This window comes from Panthera leo, chromosome B1 (assembly GCF_018350215.1).
Source record: "Panthera leo isolate Ple1 chromosome B1, P.leo_Ple1_pat1.1, whole genome shotgun sequence".
NCBI lineage: Eukaryota > Metazoa > Chordata > Mammalia > Carnivora > Felidae > Panthera > Panthera leo.
Genome location: NC_056682.1, coordinates 174,726,386 through 174,748,844, shown reverse-complemented (window position 1 = coordinate 174,748,844; position 22,459 = coordinate 174,726,386). Strand labels below are relative to the sequence as shown.

Genomic DNA, 22,459 nt, shown 5'->3' with positions numbered 1-22,459 from the left:
CCTGGAGCCTGCTTCGGATTCTATGTCTCCCTCTCTCTCTGCCCCTCCCCCACTCACGCTCTGCCTCACTCTCTGAAAAATAAACATTAAAAAAATATTTTTTGATTTAAAAAACTTAAAAAAAAAAGAGCTTGAGCTTATTAGTTACAGTTAAGAAAGGGGAGTGAGAAAGACTTTTTTTATCCTCAAAACCCAGTGAGTTTTTTAAAAACAAGTACCATTTAATTTTTTCATCTGCTTGACTTGTTTGAAACACAAATAATACACCCACATTCTACATTTTATTAAGTTTTTTTCCATATAATTTTTGAAATTGATACTATCAGTCTATAGTATAATTAGATCATTCAAAGAGTTAGTGAATGTTCATATTTTAAGCTCAACTGTGAATGTTTTACTATTTCTTTAGTTGCATGATGGTACACACTTACTTTCTTCCTAAATACTAGGCAGCTTTCACATACTGTGCACTGATGCAGAACTGGCATTTCCATTGCAAAAACAGATACTCGATCATGTGAAATAAATCCAGATTATAAATCTGATAATTTTGTTTAACGTCCCTCATGACTGAGAACAGTTTCAAACACTGTTTGGAGAAGGACAACTGAGTGTGGCTATTTGTTTTTAATAAAGTAACGAAGGGAGTGATGGGGTGTTGGGGAAGAGGGCCTCAATGCAAAGGAGACATTACAGCAAGAACTTGAGGAAGGGTACACAAGTCACGATGCTCTGTGGAAAAGGACATTCCAGTCATAAAGAACAGTAAGTGTCAAGGTCGCCAAAGTGAGTTCTTGCTTCTTATGACTTCTATATTGATTAAAATAACAGAAAGCATCAGGTTATAATTTTCTACTTGGGGCCTAGGAGAGACAGAAGCAGCTGGTATAAGATTTTAGCCAAACATCTAATCTGCTTTATGCTTCTATGGCCCACAGGCCAAATTTGTGTTTATAAATAAAGTCTTTATTGAAACACAGCCTCAATCACTGGCCTGCATATTCTCTGTGCCTGCTGTCAGGCTACAACTGTTGAGTTGCTGATTCTTCTCGGAGACCCCACAGAGGCTATAAAGATTAAAGTATTTATTATTTAACCGTTTACAGAAAAAGTTGGCTGATCCCTCCTCTCTGGAATTCAGAATGCCATCTCCAGCAGTGCTAAGTGCTCCAAAGAGACATGTGGCCACGAGTTAAATAAAGCTCATAACCTCTGCATAAGGAGTGGGTAGGCATCACTTTGTCTAATTAATGAGCATTTTAAACACTCTCACAACAGAATACAGAATCCAATTATGAAAAGGAGAAATTAAGAGATTCTACTTCTGATCTAATAAATAATACATGCTTCTAAGCCAGTAACATATACTTCTTTTCAAGTCATAACAATAAAATCATATAAAAGAGTTTAATCTCTTGGTGATATAGCAAGTTCTTTGTTTAATTTCCCATCTCTATTCATCCTGGTATCCAGGAGAAAAACTGTTAAGCCAGAAAACTCAATTATTTCCCCTAAAATGGAAAAACATAAATCTAGACAACTTACAGCATCTGACCTTAGGCAGATTCAGAATAGAAAGGATGGAAAGCCAGAGTTCTGATAGAGTGAGAGGAAAAATGTTCTAACTGTCCCAGGGGTGGACAATAATGGGGAAGCTTTCTCAGTGTGCCCGGAGCATAAACATAACAACCCTGCAGAGAACAAGGTACCACCAGAGAGTAGGCAGGAAAAGGAAACCACAGCTGCTGGGGGCTCTGTACCCAGAGTCCGCTAACTCTTCTGGTGGTATTTGTTTGGAGAGAGCACTAGAATCTCCCTAAACACCTTAATTTTACAGAAATGAAAGATTCGAGAATATTCAAACTCACTGTTTCATTCCACCAATGGGTACTTTTGAATGCTTACTCCTACCTTCGCTATTAGACTATCAATAGTACTGATGACTGATGAAAAGTAGGCACAGTTGACTACTTTGTTACCTTAAACAACCAGAAAGGAGACAGGATAACTGATACTAAGAAGTACTCTAATTTGCTAAATTAGGTTATTCAACATCTAATTTGCTAAAAGGATGCAATGATAGAAAGCATTAAATATATAATTACTAACCATAAAAGTGTAGTTGTTTTTTTTTTTCACTTTCTTAAGAAATTAAAACCTGCTCCCGCTAATCAACTAATGTTTCTTCTAGTAACTTTTTGCTAATAAAATTTATTTTAGGTCCAAGGCTTTCTAGAAATGATGGCTCATTTTGGGGGGAATAGTAAAGAAAACGAGCATATTGCAAGGACTCACCATATTCACTACTTAAACATGAGAGATTTAATCCCAAAATAATTTAATAATTCATGAGGAACATTTCAAGTAAATATTTCAAAAGGACATTAAAAAATCAGGATGCCAGAAAACAATTCTAATTAAACGCAATCCCTCCCCAAATATTTCTGAGTACTGTATAACCCTTAAGGGACAGAAGTCTCTTTGTAAACATCTAAAATGATAAATCTGTTTTAAAAGTATAATATTCAAGGGACTCTGACCTTCTGTGCAACATACAAAAATCAAAACAATGTATCTATACCAGTGAAGCCTGAAATCTAACAATGACATACTTTCTCTAACTACAATTAAGACTTGTATTCCCAAACAGAACACTGTTATAATATGAGCAAAAGCCAAACAGCGTGGGCCTAGTAATACCAACTCAATCTGTATTGTTTTTCTTTGCTATAAATTGGGACACAGTGCATTTTAGTGTAAAGTTAGAAACTAACATTAAGGATCTAGATGTGAAATTGCAACTTTCGATTTCAATCTGCTATTCAGAATCTTAACCCAGCATTCCACATAATACACTGCACATGTTCCTCCTTATGTCTAAAGAACAGCATTTGCAAAAGTGTACTGAAAACCCCTAAAAACTGTATCTGTGTGCGTAGGGGTAGGGGAGGGGTGGAGAGTAGTAACAACCTAGCAGGTTTAGAAATGGATAAACTTGAACTGCTGAAAATATGCTACTTATGGGAAAAAAAATGAAAAACTACATACCCTTGAGGGGAGAGTTTGTCTAGCCATCCGGATTTAACCTTCCTTGCAGAGGACCCATAAAAACAGGCATAGGGAGATATTGCATTTGAGGAAACGATTGAGGACTCAGTATTTCCACTTGTTGAGCTTAACGGATAACTGTGCCTATTAACAGGGTCCAAATTCAATGCTCTTTGAGTCCTAGATTTCGATGCCTTTGAATTTTTTCTTCTTAAACTCTGAAAGCATTCTTCTACTGTTGAATATTCTGATTCTGAAGCAGAGTCTACTGGAAAATTAACTTTGTCCTCTCGAGGTATCCAAATATCTTCTGCTTTGTCTTCGCTTATATTCTCCTTCCTGTTATCATATATGCTAAATGGAAACAAACTGTGTTAACATTTCAAAATACCATATGTATTTGAGTCACTGATTACTTTTGAAATTTATAAACAACAAACTGCACAGAAATTTAAAGTCAGAAATCTCTTAAGAGCTCCATTAACCCATCTGATAATTTCTAAAACTCTTCCAGAAAAACAGAAATCTTTTATTACCCTAAGATATATCTGAACACTGCTGAAAGTAGTACAATTTTTCTTATGTGTCATTAATCTGATCTGTTTATTTGGGTGGGGGGTGGGGGTGGGTGCAGACTGGTACTAAGGGTGAAGACTGACCACATTCCCTGCCTCGTAATTTAACATCATCACCAACAGCATTAAATAGCCATTCCAACTTGTAGTCCCTGAGTAACATTCATGAACCACTAACTCATCTATTTGGAGATCTCACTTCGAAACTTGTTGCTCCTCTCTGGCTCTCCACGATTCAATTCCAAGAGCTTTAGTATTATTTTGTAACACTAATGAGGGAAAACTTCACCACACTGTTAGCTAGGAAATGAGAAAGAGTCAGGATACAATCAGAAGGTAAAAGCTGTGTAACCTATCATATTCACCAGAACACATTCATAATAGCTAAGCATATTTCTACAGATTTAAGGAATGACAAAATAGGTTCACTCAGCCATTAATGTATAATAAAACTCATTACAAAGAAGTTTTTGCTAATCAATGAAATAAATATGTGTAGGAGTCAAATTACATCCTTTTGGACACAGTGTCCTAAAAACTCACTTCCTTAAAGAATGATTTAACCTGGCCTCTTCCACATTTTGCATTACAATACATACATATCAAATGCTAACTGAAGATCCTCAATTATTTAGTTTCAACTTAAGAAAACACACATTATCAGACTTGGAAAGAAAAGGATAAAATTGAAGATATAAAATGAACATTAGGTAATGATGCAGGACACTAAGTCCTAATAAAGTTGAGAAAACTAAAATTCAAGTTGGTGCCTCACAAACTGCTTAATTTCATGAGTGATCCAAATAACTGGGTAAACTGTCAAGCCACTTGTCAATGATGAACTTCCAGTAAAAAAGGATGTATTACATTTGTAAAAATTCTGCACCTTAGATAGTAATTTTTTTTTTTTTTTTTTGCGCTGCCTCTTTCTCCTTCATATTAACATAACTTCCCATCTTTAACACACAATTGTGGGCACCACATATTTTCCACTTTAGGATGGGAGGAGTGATTTCAATTAGGAAAAGACTAACATAATCTGCTGCAAAATATCACTATACACCGGATTTACAGACTCTAAGTTCAATTATTAAAATAAGTGCCATTATTCAGGGTTCCTGGGTGGTGTAGTCGGTTAAGCGTCCGACTCTTGATCTCAGCTCAGATCATGATCTCACGTTCGTGAGTTCGAGCCCCACGCTGGGCTCTGCGTGATGGCACGGAACCTGCTTGGGATTCTGTCTCTCCTTCTCTCTGCCCCTGCCCCGCTTGTGCTCTAAACTAAAAAAAAATTTTTTTAATAGAGTAAGTGCCATTACTGAAACATCTAGAATGAGAAAGATTTGAACTTACTAATGTAAACTATTTTCTTAGAAACATAATATGAGCAAGTCAACACTGCATAACGTTATATTCAAAAGAATTAACCATCATCAATCATGACCTCATACCTTGATTTTACAAGAAAAGCGTTTTTTTCAGTAGTTGTTTCCCCTTTGAGTGTTTCTTCATGGGTCCAAAATTCATTCTTTATAGATCTCTTCTATTAAAAAAAATATACACATATATTATATACATACATTTTTTAGGACAGCAATATTTTCCAAATATCCACAATGTGAGCTTAGTTTTATTACATAAATATCTAACTGCTTAGATCAATTTTCAGTAAAAACTTAGAGAAACTATACTAAAAATAGCCTCTCGATGCCTTTTTCAAGATATTTAAATCATTAATAATGCATCATTTCATCCAGGAAAAACAGAAGATGCCAACCAAGAACAAAATTTATTTACTTTTAATTTCCCACTTTTTGTCTTCCAACTTCTGTTTTATCCTGACCAAGAAATAAAATAACCAAAAGAGCACAAGTACTTGAGAAGAAAGAAAGACTGATAAATTAAATAATGAAGATATGAAGATATGTTAGAAGTAGATATTTGGGTATAAGGCAAAAAGCAAAATCTAGGGGGGTTCTGTTTGCCTGCTTTTGCTTTCTTTGGGGGTTTGTCTTTAAAGTAACTTATTTTTCGGAAAATTCAGAAACCCCCCCTCCTGTATTCCTGAAATTGAATGTATTTTTGTGATATATATTCAAAGATACACATTCGACATGATTTTACTTAAAAGAATTTTACTGACTACCAATGTCCTGCTTCAATATAACTCATTCTCCAAACACTTTAAAGGAAACAAAGAGGGAAATATAGGCAGAAGAGCAAAGACTTGAAAATGGAAAAAAAAATAAAAATGTATGGGACTAACCTTGGAATTTTCTAGTCTCTGGAAGAGAAAGGTCTCTCCATAAGGAAAAATGGAAGATGAATTTTCCTCCTTTGAATCTTTTGGGGAAATTATAGGATGAGAATGAAAAGATATAAATAATGTGAAACATTTTTTAAAAAGGTATGCACTTAATAATTTTATAGTAACATCACAACTTAAGCTTTATCCTCTGAGAGTCCAAAATTATGCTTATAATATTCACCTCCAAAGCAACTCGTCCCATGGCTTCTTGGTGCAGCACTCACTGTATATGCCTCTCACTTCCCAACCAAGGCATATTACTCACTGTTTCAGAAAGTGTGATGTGTCATATATGGCCTTGCTACCCTCTAAGATCCATATTAATATAACTAAGCACATTTCCCACATATGATGCCATTTATAATGTTAATTCCTAAATAAGAATACAGTATTAATGGCATAAAGTTAGTGTTAGATCTATTGTAATTTCCAATGAATAATTAAAAGTTCACTAACATAACTAGACGCTGTATCACTCAAAACACCAGAATCTACTTAATATAATCTAACACCACAGCCACTAATACACTTGTAAAAATAAGTTATTTCAAGAGATTTTCCACTGTCCTTGTGTTACGCCCATCCACAAGAAAGAATTCCTAACACTTTCATTCTCTGTTATGGCAAAAAAAACTTTTAAAGGGTCAGTAACCAAGTGTTTTCCACCTTATTGTTAAGAAGAATGTTCCTGAACATATATAAACAGAATTTTCAAAAAGAAAGAAAAGCCTCTGTCAATGATCAATTTACCAAAGTAATGTCAGCCCTTTCCCGTTACCATGGCAAAATTACTTTCCATAAATCCAGGTCCTATAGCTCAGAATGTCAGAAACCACTTAATTTAGTTAAATGCCTTCGACTGTGGCTACTGATAAATGAAGCCTGGTGCAAAAAAAAAAAAAAAAAAATTCTTTTTACATTAGTATATGAAGATTTCCAAGAGTCTGAGTACATATGACTGTCTTTTATTCACTCATCTTTAAATGCATCTGAAGTATTATGAACCCTAGCAGATAGTTATTCCCATTATTTCCTATTACACAGGGGGCCTACTTTCTCGATCACAATTTTCACACATTTAAGACTGTCATATGAGTGCTAATTTACAAAGACTTTACATGCTGAGACTCACTTTCCTGTGTCACAGACTTTCCAGTTGAGGTAGCAATGTTTCTTCTCTCACGGAAATAGCTTAAAGCAAAGGGGAAAAATAGATAAATTAAAACAGATAAACAAAAATTGGTAAACTATGAGACTGAGTAAAGGATACAGACATACATTCCATTCTTCTGGGTAGAAAAACCAATATTCAAAAATAACTTTGATTCTAATTAAACAGAATGGCTAAATTCCACAGATGTGTTTTTCTAAATAGTCTTAAGGAGATTTCACTAGATTTTACAAGCATTTGCTTCTCACATTTATACTTTACAAAAGTAAATGAATATATTTGCCCAATGCTAGTATGTACGTTGGATTTTCAAAACTGCTAGACATACCCCTGTGAGACACTAATTTTCTAATTAGAATTCATTATTTATTAGGGGTTTTTTGTCATTAAACTTTACAATTACAAAATTGAGTCAAAAATTTGTCGGCTCTATAAGCGTAGTATGAAAATATATAAGATCTTTCCTTAAAAATATTTGCTGCCTTGGGAGAGAAAGATTACAGGTAATTAATTAGAATACAGCCTAATAGCAATGAGAGAAGAAAACACTGTGTAAACAGATGTAATGAATACCCATTACTATATAAATGAGCTATTTTTCCATCTAAGTGTAAGAATCAGGACAGTGTCTTTAGGATCTCTGAAATTTGAATCTGCCCAAATAACTACAAACAAGGATTAAAAAAAAAAAAAAAAAGAATAGAAACTAATGAAATAAAATATGGATAAAGTTTAAAATCATTTTAACTAAAGCTGGTTATTGAAAATGATCAATCAAATTGATAAACCTCAGGGAAGGAAAATAAAAGATAAGAGAGACAAACTACCGATATCAGCATGAAAGAGAAGACACCACTACAATTCCTACAAACATTAAAGGGATAATTATAGATTATTGAGAAAAACTTTATTTCAATAAATCCAACAACTTAGATGAAATGGAAATATTTTTTGAGACATAAATTACCAAATATGATACAGAATAGAAAAATCTTAATATCGCTAGATCTATTAGAGAAATTGAATTTAGTAGTCACCTACCTGCAAAACACTCTAGGCCAAGCCATTTCACTGATGAATTACACCAAACATTTCAGAATGAAATAATACCAATTCTACATGAACTTTTTCAGAAAACAGGGAAGGAGAGACTATTTCCCAATTCATTCTATAAGGTCAGTATTACAGACACAAAGCCAGTCAAAAACAAAACTACAGATAACTATTAAATAAATTGTCCTCATGAATTTAGATGCAAAACTAATTAGCAATATATTAGCAAATCAAATCCAACAACCCATTAAATATATATATATATATATATATATATATATATATATATATATATATATATATAAATAACCAGATGAGATTTATTCCAGGAGAGCAAAGTTGGTTTAACATGAGAAAAATCAATGTAATTCACCAAATTAAGAAAATAAAAGAGAAAAATCACAGTCTCATGACAACAGATCCAGGAAAACCAACTGACAAAATCCAACATCTATTAACGACAAAGATTCTCAGTAAACTAGGAACAGAAGAAAACTTCCTCAACCTAATGAAAGGCATTCTTATGAAAAACCTACATCCTAAACAATGTTGAAGGCTGACTGATTTTAAGATTGAGAGTAAGACACGGAGGTATGCTCTCACTACTTATAATCACATTATTTCAGAGGTCCCATCCAGGACAATATGATATATAAAAGAAATAAAGGGCATGCAGATTGGAAAATAAGAACTCTTACAAGCAGAAGGTATCCATTAAGTAGAAAATCCTAAGGAATCTGCCAGAAAGATTCTCAAACTAGTAAGCCTAGCAAGGTCCCAGGATAAGGGGAAGATATTAACAAATTCAATAGTATTTCTAAATGCTAGCATTGAGCAACTGGAAAAATAGTTTGAAATATAAATTTTATAATAATATCAATAACATGAAATAGTAAGGGGTAAATTTACCAAACATGGGCATGATCTGCACACTGAAAACCATGTAACATTGAAAAATTTAAAAAGACCAAAATAGATACATATACCATGTTATTGGATTGGAAAACTCAATGTTGTTAAGATATCAATTCTCCACATGTTGATATACAGGGTCAATATAATACCAAACAAAATTCTAATGAGCTTTTATATAGAAATTGACAAGATGACTCTAAAATGTACATGCACATACAAATAACCTACTATGGTCAAATATTTAAAAGAACAACAAGTTGGAAGATTTATACTGTACAGTTTCAATATTTAGTCTTAAATCTATAGCAATCAAATCAGTGTATAATTGGTGAAAGGATAAACACATAAATTAATGGAACAAAATAACAATTCCACCTAACTCCCACACATCTACGGTCCACTGATTTCTGAAAAAATGTGAAAGCAATTGAATGGGGAAAGGATAGTCTTTTCAACAAGTGTTGCTGGAACAACTGGATATCTTAATGAAAAAAGGAATGAACACCAACCATTATTTCATACCATATACAAAAGTGAACTTGAAATGGAGTTTAGACCTACATGTTAATGCTAATGTTCTAAAACTTCTGGAAATATACGCAAGAAAATCTTTGCAACCTTGGAGTATACAAAGATTTCTTAAATTAAAAAAAAATCAAAACCAAAAAAGAAAATTATGTATGTATTTAATATATAAGTATTTAATAAAATTAGTAAATATTAACATACATGATAAATATACTGAAAACATGTTTAAAGACGAATTACAAGAATTTTAAATATATTAGTGGTGCTTTAAAGCATATTTTGCTGGTTTTACTATTAGTCACATGAAATGTAAAGAAAAATGTTTGTGGTTTTAATTATGATACTCAGTATCCAACTGCAAGAAATTACTGAATCTATCAACCAACTTCATTTGATCTAGTGTTGATGAAAGATTAGCTCAACACAGGAAAAAAAGTTATTTTGAAAACCAGCCATCAGTAATTTATATTCTCATTTACCTATGAATAAGTTATCACAAGCTATTTTATATTCTAATATCTATTATGCCCAAAACATTGTGTTAGGAATTTATATATATCTACATCTCATATTTCATCCTCATAACAGCTCTATGACATAAAACCAGTTGTCCTAATCCTGCCAATAAAGGAGGCTCTCCCAGCCCAAGTCCACAGCTAGCAAGAGGCAAAGCCCCCATTCTTTCCTTTCTGCCTCTTTCTGCCCTATTGTCTTCCCACCAGTTATCCTAAAAACTGTAGGTTGCCTTTTAAATTTAACATATAAAAGCATGGTTGATTTATAAAAATTAAAAAACCATTAAGAAAAGCAGTAGTTATCACCTTCTCATTAATTATGCTTTCGTGACCTTGGTCAAGTTACCTAACAGTCCTGAGCCTGGTTTCCTCATTTACTGAAGGAGATTAATTCCCAGGCCTGCTTCCCGGGAATATTACGAGGATTAATGAAAAAATGCTTTTAAGGAGCATAAGGTGTGCCCTTCACAATATAAACAGCAAGAATGAACCAATTATCATTTTTATTAGAGGAGAAAATGGTCCTTCTGGTAAACTTTATGTGCACATTTGTTTCTTAAAGTCCTTAAAAGTATTCACACTCTTCTTTGTGATAGAGAAAACATGTCATCAACCTAGTAGAGGAATAACCATGTGTTGTTTTTTTTTTTTTTTTTAGTAAAATACTACACAGCAATTATTACATAAAGTATGTGCATCAATGTGGATAAATCTCAAATATAATATTAAAACACCAAGTTGCAAAAAGAAAAAAAAAAAAAAAAAGCCTCTGGTTACCAAAGTGAATCTTTAGCATAATACAGATATTATTTTTTAATATATTTTAAACCACTAAAATAACCAAATAAAGCAGTGCTATCAAGGTTAATTAATGTTAAAGATCTCCCTTTATGATCCACACTTACCTGTTACTTAGACAAGGCAGCCACAGCAAAAAATAATTATACACCATAAATGGACTATCATTTCACAGAATGTTTTTAAAAAATGCAATTCTTGCAATTCATAACAAACTACAACGGACTAACTACGGATCATTACAGAATTGAATTCAAAAGAAAATCACGATCATTAGGCAGCAGTTTAAAACTGCCTTGAGGTTACATATATCTAACTAAACACACAAATCTGATTTCAGAAAACATGAGTCTATTAACTACAGCACAGACTAAGAATGTGAAATTTATAATGCAGAGATATTTAAGTCTCAATCCAAGACGTTCCCAAAAAGATGTCCTCAGGAAAAGAATAAATGATAATTACAGATGGATTACAACACAAAAGTCTACATTATTATCCTCAAATAGTTCTTTAAACTAGCAAAAATTGCAGCTCAAAATGTATTTTTTTATGGGCAGAAGTCATGAATAGACATATTTCCAAAGAAGATATCTAGATGGCCAAGAGACACATGAAAAGATGCTCAACATCACTGATCATCAGGGAACTACAAATCAAAACTACAAAGAGATATCACCTCACACAAGTCAGAATAGCTAAAATCAACTACATGAGAGACAATAGATATTGGTGAGGATGTAGAGAAAGGGGAACCCTCTTGCACGGTTGGTGGGAATGTGAACTTGTACAGCAACTCTGGAAAACAGTAGGGAGGTTCCTCAGAATGTTAAAAATAGAATTACCCTCTGATCCATCAATTGCACTACTAGGTATTTATCCAAAGATACAAAAATACGAAATCAAAAGGATAAATGTACCCTGATGTTTACTGCAGCATTATCTATAATAGCCAAATTATGGAAACAGCCCAAGTGTCCAGTGCCTGATGAATGGATAAAGAAGATGTGGTACTTATATATATAATGGAATATTATTCAGCCATCAAAAAGAATGAAATCTTGTTATTTGCAATGATATGGACGAACTAGACAGTATGATACTAAATACCCTATTATTTCAGTCATATGACAAATTTAAGAAAACAAAACAAACAAGCAGAGAGGGGTAAAAGAAAGAGGCAGTTAAACCAAGAAACAGACTCTTAACTACAGAGAACAAAGTGACGGTTATCAGAAAGGAGGTGGGTGGAGGGATGGATAAAATAGGGGATGGAGATTAAGGAGTGCACTTGTTGTGATGACCACCGGGTGTCATGTGGAATTATTGAATCACTATACTCTACACCTGAAACTAATATTACACTGTATGTTAAATAACTGGAATTTAAGAACACATATTTTTCAAAGTGGTGCTTTTTATATTATGAAATAAAAAGTATAAATCTAATGTCTTTTTACTTATAAAAAATCTGAAGCAGACAGAGATCATTATCCTCTAAGAATAAATCAAACTATTAACTACTTAAATTTTGATTTGTCAAAATTTAGGTGAAGTCCAAATTTTGAAAATATTAAAATAATCAGCCTATTTTTTCATAGAATTTAAAAAGAAGACATTTTAAAGTCATATAAAGAATTTTGGATTGCTAAGCATTTTTCTGCTATAACATGAAATGTGAAGTTTTTCTTCAACATGGAAAAGATGGGATGAGTTTCTGTATTTTTCTTATTCAATGCACCCAACCACTGCTTAAGACTTTTCTGTACATTTTCTGCTTAAATATCTTTCAACATTAAAGTCTAAAATAGGGTTATCCATTTCTAATGTCTGTATCATGTCTACGTATATCTAGAGAAAAATATCGAAGACTGTTATTTTTAATAAAAAGTTCAAAGAAGCCTGGAGACTTCAGGTTTAGATTTCAAACTCTTAAAGACCCTTCAGTCAATATGGTACACCAGTCTTAACAATAAATTATAACAGATGTCCTCCAATCACTGTGCAGCCCCGCCTTTCATCTTCCTGCACCCCATCTCTGCTTCCTTATTTCCCCTTCCCTAAAAACATTTAGAGGCACAATACCTAAAAGAGAAGGACTTTGTGACTTGTGCCAAGGATAAAACAGTTGCATGCGAGACGTATGAAAATCTTTAAACTGGGAAGGAGGGTAAGAAAGGTACCTCTTTAGTAGCTGAAAGGATCTTGTTCTTTCCTGTCTTGAGCACAGAAGAGGAGGCTCCCGGAAGGATCACAGGACACGCCCAGGACTCCCAGGGAAATGGTAAGATGCTGGACCTCACTTCCTGCTTGGAGGCCTCCATGGGAAACCTCCAGGTGAAAGTGATAAGGGAAGAGCCAGCTCTTTAAGCCTAGTTCTGCCCTGGCCCTCAAGAAAGGTTAAAAAGAGATCCTGAGGTTCATTGCTCAATAGCCCCACCTAGCCCAGCCTTTCCAAGAAAAGGAGCAGGCAGGAATTCAGGAAAAACTGAAGGCAAGGACAAAGATAATCCATTTGACCAGAGTGTCCATTTTGTCAGATAAATAAGGAGGGAAGAGGCAGCTGGGGAGGAACTGATGTCCAGGGAGACAAAAACAGAAGGCTTCACACAAGGAACGCATCCAACATCATATATACCTTTTAACAGATACATGAAATGTTTAGTAAAGAAATTATGTTAAAAGCCTTGGCCACAAAGAAATATTTTTATTTGGTATATCCAGAAATGTACTAAAATATCATTTAGATGTAATCTGATTACAGAGAATCTCAGGTTATATAATCCACAGTTTTATTTTAAAACTCATATTATGACATTTTAAAATCTTGCAAAATTCCTATTTGCAATTCAGGCCAGGACCGCAAGGAAAAATACAAGTGAAGTCTGAAAATAATTTAGTTTCTCATTGTATGATTTGAGTACCACAGATGCAGGGTTACCATTTACCGCCATAATCAAAGAAGAAAGGTTATGAGGGGTAACCTGGCAGGGCTATGATGCAACTAGGACTAACTTATTTACTAATTTTAACATTATTTCAATTCTCATTTTCAAAGGCTCATACTCACAAACAATGTGAATTACAAGTCTTTCATATGATATAAAGCTTACGCTTACAAATGAAGAAACATCAAGTTTCTCAAGAACTTATGAAAAATAGCACCTTTTAAAACTTAAGCCAAATGTTTCTTGTGTGAAGTTATATCCTTACAACTCCCCGAAGGATTCTGTTCTGGCAAAGACACAATTTTAATGTGTATACTCATGGCAAACCGCCCTCAGTTACTTTGTTTAAAATCAGCAAAATATTTTAAAACTACAGTGTCATACAAAAATTGGTAACCTTCTACATTCCTAATACTTTCTCATATATGCAGTGAATATTTTTAAGAATATTTCCTAAATGAGTGGTTAAGGAAGTGTGTGGGTTCTAGAGTCTGATGTACTGGAATGAAACTCCAGTTTACCACTCATGTGATCCTGTCAAAATCAGCCTAGGGCTCAATTACCTAAGAAAATGTAGGAATAATACCTCCAGTGCCACTGAGAGATTTAGATAACCCACAGGAAATTATAAAACAAACTGGCTCCTAGGATGTTTAATAAAGGACACTATTACTACTGATTCCCAAGGAAAGACTAGACTTTGCTGTTGGCGCGAGGGATGCCAAGAGACAAAGACAAAGTACACAGGATCTCTTCCCTCAAAGAGTTTACGCTCTAACGAGAGGTTCTTAAATCAACAGTCCTGTAAATTGCCACATTTTCTTTGGCAAATACTAAACTTCTGCATTTTCTCCTGCAAATACAACCAGGATTTTGCACTGTAATTACCAAAGATGCCCACAGGCAACAGTACCAGCAGTAGGGGTAGAGTGGAAACAAGCAGGGAAGGAGGGTATTGCAGAAATGCCAGCCTAGAGCCTGTGCAGGAAATCCATAATTACATCTAGTACCACAGCAGTTAACAGTCGAACAACCTCATGACTCCCAGCAAAGAGACAAGTGTTAGCTTTTAATGAAAAAAAAAAAAATTAAAAAAAAGAAAGAAAAAAAAAAGAAAAACATCCCACCACAGCCCTGGAGAAAACCACAACTATTTTAGGTGTAACCCTGAGAAAGGGACGAAAGTTCTCTCTGCTGTTAAGTCAGCGCTTAGCCTCCGCAGTTACCTCAAAGGACTAACAACCCAACATGCAATGCTGGTGGGCCCCTCTTTAGAATTCCGGTTCCAGTGAACCGGATTTCACACTGTACTGTTACCATCTGTCTCCTACGCTACACTTCAAGCACCTTCGTTCCTCTCTACCTCCCCACCGAGCACAGTGACCAGAACCAAGCTGGTGCTCCCTACATGTATCTTGAATTACTAATTCATGCCAATGCATTGTGTCAAGCAGTAGAGATACAAATGTTAGAAACAGGGCCCCTGGGGCGACTGAGTGGCTCAGTCAGTTAAGCATCTGACTTCGGCTCAGGTCATGATCTCGCGGTTCATGGGTTCCAGCCCCAAGGTGGGCTCTGTGCTGACAGCTCAAAACCTGGAGCCTGCTTTGGATTCTGTGGCTCCCTCTCTCTCTCTGCCCCTCCCCCACTCACACTCTGTCTCTCTCTCTCTCTCAAAAAAATGAATAAATGTTAAAAAAAAAAAAAACAAGAAAACAAAAAAAACAAAAAAAAAACAAAAAAAAGAAACATGGCCGCCGCTGAAGGACAAATAATCCAGTCAGGAGACAGAGTCAACAATTCAAATATAAGAACTGCCCTCATGGAAGAATTTAAAACCAGGTGTGAAGGAAGGCATGGGAAGGAACTGCCAGGTAAAATTAGAGGAAGGGACTTTCTCCCACTTAAATGGAAGAAAACTAAAGAGTCCCAGGCAGTTATAAGTTAGAAATAGACTCTGGGAAACAGTGTACAAAAGAAATGACACGTTCTCATTTTAGAAGAAAAAAAAGGGTCATTGAATAGGCAAATTAATAGACGTCAAATTTACCAATCCTAAAAATACGCGTTACAAGCAACTAAATCCACTCAAATTGAATACTTAGGGCTCGTCATAAAAATTCTTACCTCCCTGAAATTCCTTTTGTAGACCCTGGAATCTCTGGTACAGGACGATGTCTTAGCAGAAAAGATCTAGATGGTCTTGAAACCAGCTTGCTACGGCTTCTCATGGGTGCTAGGATTGGTGACGATGGAACATACAAATCATTTACAACCATCTCTCCTTGAAATTGAAAGAATGGGGATGGCAGTGATCTTTCTAATAAACCATTAGTTCCACTTCCAGAATTTGCCTCTGATACTGACGGGCGGAGGGAAGAAAGGCATTCAGAGCCCACATCAGGAAGCTGGCTCACATTTTCTGAGATCAAATCAGCTCTGTTTGTTTGTTGCTCTTCGATTGTGCAATCCATAGTTATCTCTGTAATCAAAGATTCTCCTTTAATATTTTCACTACCAAATAAAGTATGCTGAAAAGAATTCAAACTTGGGTGTGGTTCTTCTTCTGGAAGGGGAAAGTTGTGTTTAGGAAGAGACAGCTTATCATCTGATTTAAGAGACTGGCTATTTTCTACACTAACATCATTTTGATCAAGAGTTTTGGTAACAGTCTCCCACTGCGTTGGGCTAGGTGCCTGAATACCACCTGCATCTGAAAGGTCTACGGAGTTACTCCCATCAGAGAATGGAGCATGGGGAATCTTTGAAGTCTCATCGTCCTTCTTTGTTTTATGAACATTTGCATATATTGGGATATCTTGCATTTTTGACAAGATTATCTGCAACTGTTTCAGTATCCTCCTCCGGTGTCCTGTAGGTGATATTCCAATTTTGTGCAGCACGCTGTCATTGACTGCCGCACAGTCCTTCACAGTATCAAAACCAAACTCGCGGAAGCGTAGGAGATACTGCTCCAAATTAATGCTCATTAGGAAATCTCTGATATCAACATTTACTTCACTGACTGAGGACATAATGGTGGCTTCATTACTAAGCTGAGTTATCAAAAGCAGTACAAGGAGATACACACAGGAAAGTCCACTTCTGTATTGGTTTTTCCTCTACCACTCGCAACAGAGAAATGTCTCAAAATGTTATTTTCTTCACAGTGAATGTTTTATGTGCTTAAGCCTGAAAAAGAAAAGAATATTAATGGATTAGGATATTTTAGTTATGAAAACCTAGTCTGACATGATAAACTTTCTCTGGAGAAACACAATAGAAACGAGGATAATTACTTTCGCTCACTCAGAGTTTAGAATCTTTGCCATTACTCTGCATGCCCCAGAGAGTCAATTCCTAGGTAAAGTGTGAGGATACAAGGCAGAAATGCCATGGTGGGATCAAATGATGATTTTCAAAAAGGTAAAAAACAACTTTCCCACAAATATAAAATGAACATGTGTCAAATAATTTATTCAACCCATTAATGAAGGAACCAGTAAGATGGTAAGACTGTTTCCAGGAACATTTGTGCAATAGGTTTAGACAGAAAAGACTTTTTTTTTTTCATGTTAAGACTAAGATTAGTAGGTTAGATTTAAAAAACTGGTTAATGTCCTACAGGGCAATAAAACCATAACCTTTGGAGTTATCTCTCTACCAGACAAAAATCTATAAGCTAACAGATAACTTCCCAGTTCAGGGCTCTAATCAAACAGCACATAGAAAGTAGAGCACAAAATTAGAAATAAATACCCCTAGGGTGGGCCTGTTAAACAATACCCCCACACAATGCATTGAAAGAACATGCTATACATGTCCTTTTTGATTTCCAAATTTTAGAAAATGTTTCTCAACAGTATCCAGGTATGAACAACCCTACCCTTTAATACATTTCTGCAAAGACACTCTTAAAAAGCACAGTTAGAATACATTTCTCAGGTTAATAATTTTCATTCAAAAAATGCAGTAGCATTGTACGCACAATATTGATATACAAGATAAAACTGCCTGAATAATATGTAAATACATTAGGTAACAGGAAATAATATGAAAGGGGGAAAAAAAAAGTCTAAAGGTCACATTTTCCTTTCTACATAGCAGATGTACATAGGTTCACTTTACTCCCAAACAACATCATTAAATTTTTTTAAGTCCATTTATCTAGGTGCTGTTTATGTGACTGTGTTCAGTTTGTGAAAATGTAGGATATGTGCACACTCCTGTATATTATGCTTCCACAAAAAGAAAAAAAAGTAGACAACATGCATAACATATGCTGAAATAGTAAAATGAGACTCACCCAATCTAAGTCAATTTATCTGAACAAGTGTTAATGCACTGTCTCTGAAAATCACATTTCAAAATAACTCTCCAAGAGACACCACTCAGACACTGCATGTCTTATCTGCCAAAAGGCCAAAAGCTATTGTCTCCGCTATTTAAAAATATCGGCAAACACTGACACACACGTACACACAAAAAAGGGAAAGCACGTATTATCCTCAGACAGCACTGTGGATGCAGAGAAAGAAAAATACAAACAAGAGACACAAGGCAGGAAATGACTTTGACAATAAGGTATCCCTCTGCCACATTCAAAATAACAAAATGTCAGGGGGAAAAAAAAAACGTAGAAAGCTAAACTCCAACACTTTATACAAAACTAATTCTCAGATACACTACTCTTGCTCTACACAATTATTTTGTAAATAAATATATTATCTTTTTTTTTTTTTTTTTTTTTTTTTTTGCACATCACAAATGGAAATGATTATTGCCAAACTGGGTAACACCTTGATCTTGGACTTCCCCGACTCCTGAGCTGCGAAAATATAAACGTCTGTTTCTGTTAAGCCAAACAGTCTGTGGTATTTTGTTGCAGCAGCCCAAACTGACTAATACTCTCCTCTGTCCTCACTGCCCTTACCATGGTTCACACACTCATATCTCTTGCCCGGATTATGACAGTCTCTAAACAAATCCCTCAGCCCGGTCTTCAGTGATCTACTGAAAACTCCAAATTTAGCATGTCCCTCCACATCCTCAACAGGATGAAGTCTAAGCTTATTCCCGTGTCATACCACAGTCTGGTCTCAGTCTAATAATAATAATAGCAGCTACTATTGATGTAAACACCAATTATGTGCCAGATACCATGCCTCCTATTATTTACTGCAAGTTAGGTGTTCCTATGTACTAGCTCCAGCAATTTCAACCATGCCAAACATTCTACCAGCATCCCTTGCTCACTTTAGCTCATTATTGTTAATTATCATTCTTAAGGCAACAAACTGTTTAATAGCCCCATACCTTTGGCATATGCACCATCTGCTTGCAAATCTGAGCATTTTGCACAATCCTATGCATGATTTAAAAGAATTTGAATAGGCAGGCAGGTATTATCTTCTCTGTGAAGGCTCCCTATCCACCTCTTAACCTCTTAAATGCATCCCTCCTTCCTTTATATACATCTATAACTAGGATCCTAGAACTTTGCAAAGCGCTTGGAACTTGTTTAAGTGATAGGAGAAGATAGTAGGCATAGAAGAAGTACTTGAGAGGCCCATTTTGTTAGTTTCATGGTATGTTTGCATGTACGTTTTCTACACAAAGCCCTTGCCTTTCCTTGGAGTATACACAAACACTTCCTGGGCGGCTGAATCGAGGATGAATACACCAAAAGTTCTACTCAAAACTACCTCCCTGCCATCATTCAACATGCTGAACAGGAACTCAATTCTTTTTCAAGATGTGAAAGAGGCTCCCTCCCACAGGCCCTCCCATCCTTTCTACACTTTGACAGCTCCATCCCTCAGTCACCAGGCTTTTTAACTGTCTGACTACTCAAGGGTGTTCCAGATCCTTCTTTCTTCTAGCCCATACACTCATCGGATGCAAAGAGATGGATGTGCACACCCTTAAACTGAGATCAAAGCCCTCCGCACTTTGACCTCCCCTTGGGCACACTGGCAGGCATGCTGTGTTCTGGGTCAGTGGCTCTCCAAGGAACTGGTCTGTGGATCTTCTGTGCAGCAATGATGGCTGATAACAGGCTCAGAAATTTGTACTTGGGATGAGAGGGATGTGCAACAAAATTTTACAGTTTTAAATTCTTCACATTCCCCAAATACACTTTACACCATCACACCTGAGCCTAAGCTCATCACTTTCCTCCCCTAAGGACAGATTACCCCTCCCAACCCCTTGCCCATCCATCTGGTGTCAAACTCAAACCCAACCTCCTCCACTTCCTAGCAGTGTAAATACGGCGCATGTCTGTGTGTTTGTTTCTTTACCCGGAAAATGGAAACACTCAAAGCTATGTCAGTGCTGGTCAAGATTAAGTGGTCAAACAGTGCTTAGTACAAGTTAAGTGCTTAGTAGACATATACTTCTATCACTATATTTATTTCCATGCCTGTCATCACTATCTCCCCACAGCTAAAACCTTTCCCATTATTTAAAGTCTAACTCAAATGTTGTCACAAGGTCTCTACTGAACAAGAAACAAACTCTCTGTATTCCTACAGCATTTACTTCTTAGAGCATTAAATCATATTCCACTTATTCCATAGTAACCTACAGAAGTGGGATAGTTTAGCAGTACAAAACGAAGATCTGGGAGCTGAACAGCCTTGGTCAAATCCCAATTCTTCCACTTACTAGTTCTATAAGCTTGGACAAGCATTTAACCTTTCTGGGCCTTAGTTCACCCTCATCAGGAAAACAGGAGTAACAAGACCTTATTTCACAGGGCTGTTGTGAAGCACTTAGAATACTAACTGCACACAAGGAATGTTAAGTGTTTGCCATTATAATTATTTTTTATTATCCTATAATAAACTAATAACTTTGCCAAAATGATGACCAGTCCATATAAGTTGCCCAATAAATGCCAGTCAAATTATTTATTTATTTATTTATTTTTAATTTTTTTTTTTCAACGTTTATTTATTTTTGGGACAGAGAGAGACAGAGCATGAACGGGGGAGGGGCAGAGAGAGAGGGAGACACAGAATCGGAAACAGGCTCCAGGCTCCGAGCCATCAGCCCAGAGCCCGACGCGGGGCTCGAACTCACGGACCGTGAGATCGTGACCTGGCTGAAGTCGGACGCTTAACCGACTGCACCACCCAGGCGCCCCAGTCAAATTATTTATTTAGAAACACAGTGCATGATATATATGTACCACATGTCTAGAGAATGCAAAATTGCTGGCACTACACATGTGCTTGTACATTTTCCCATCCTATCCTGACCAATTTTCAAGAAGTAAAAGGGAAATAACATTTACAAGTACCCGTCCCATGCCTGGCTTGGAGATCACTTAATAATGCATTATGCTATTATCTTATTGAGCTCAACCTTAAAACTCTGTCCTGCATAAACTACTTCTCACCGCCTCTGCTCACAGCCTAGTCCAGGCCACTATCTTGTTCATCTCAGACCACTACAATCGCTTCCTGATTCATAGCCCTGATTCTGTCCTGCCCCCCCGCCCACCTCCCGTACACACACAGTATAGTCTCATACAGCAGTCAGAAAGATTCATTTTATAACAAAAGTCGTAACACGTCACTCCCTGTGAGACTCTCCAACTTCATATCCCCTGGCTGTCCATTCCATCATTCATTTGCCACCAAGTTGGCCTCAGTTTTATCCCCACGTCATGAGCTCACTTCTCACCCTTGTATCTCTTTCAAATCTGCTTCCCCAACTCATGGCTCCCTCCATCACTTTGGTTGGTCTCTGCTCAAATGTGGCCACTTCAGAGAAGCCTTCCCTACTCTCCCTCTGCTACTCCCTACTCTTACTCTATTTGATGGCTTTGTTACTACCTGGTATCTGTGGACAGAGAAGGCAGAGATCTTGTGTATTGTTCACTGCTCTAGCCTTTGAACACCATCAGGCACATAGCATGTATTCAATAAAAAGACTTTTTCACAGCTTTGAGAGTATTTAATATGGAAAGCATAGGGGTGCCTGGGTGGCTCAGGCAGTTAAGCTTCCTACATTGGCTCAGGTCATGATCTCATGGTTCGTGAGTTCAAGCCCCACATCGGGCTCTCTGATGTCAGCACAGAGCCTACTTTGGATCCTCTATTCCCCCTCTCTCTCTGCCTCTCCTCTGCTCATTGTTTTGCCTTCTCTCTCTCTCAAAAACAAATAAAATTAAAAAATAAATAAAATGAAAAGTGTAAAATACGTACAGTTTTAACGTTTGTCTATATAGGTCACCAAACTTGTCAGAAACAGGGACAAGATTCAAATACAGAATCCTCCAATCCATAGGAATGGTGGGGGGGGGGGCAGGTAGAAAGTTAGCTGGAAGCATTCTAAACCACCTGTGGGACAGCTTTCCCTCTCCTAATGCCTCAAGTAAGGTAAACCCCCCAGTGAAGCTCTTCCCCATCACCCACCACCAGGGGAGCTTTGTCATACCCCCCCCCCAACTGAGCAAAGAAAGAAAAAAATTGAAAACCGTGGGTCACTTCATGAATCCATGAAGTCATTAAAGTATTCAGTGCTCGTACTTGCCTGACTCTAATATCTTATGGGAGAAAAAAAGCACCATACAAATGAATGTTGTCATA

At 36.2% G+C, this 22,459-nt stretch overlaps 1 protein-coding gene across 3 annotated transcripts in view; it reads right to left on the bottom strand.

Moving 5' to 3' along the window:
• Positions 1 to 22,459, bottom strand: part of ARAP2 (ArfGAP with RhoGAP domain, ankyrin repeat and PH domain 2) — a 213,979-nt gene that overhangs the window by 167,567 nt on the left and 23,953 nt on the right. For all 3 annotated transcript variants that reach the window (XM_042936649.1, XM_042936650.1, XM_042936651.1), the window contains 5 exons: positions 15,987 to 17,051; positions 7,064 to 7,122; positions 5,890 to 5,966; positions 5,075 to 5,166; positions 3,049 to 3,402 (listed from right to left, as the gene is read on the bottom strand). In XM_042936649.1, the coding sequence (XP_042792583.1) occupies positions 3,049 to 3,402; positions 5,075 to 5,166; positions 5,890 to 5,966; positions 7,064 to 7,122; positions 15,987 to 16,894 (1,490 nt within the window). In that variant the 5' untranslated portion in view covers positions 16,895 to 17,051. The remainder of the gene's footprint in view (positions 1 to 3,048; positions 3,403 to 5,074; positions 5,167 to 5,889; positions 5,967 to 7,063; positions 7,123 to 15,986; positions 17,052 to 22,459) is intronic.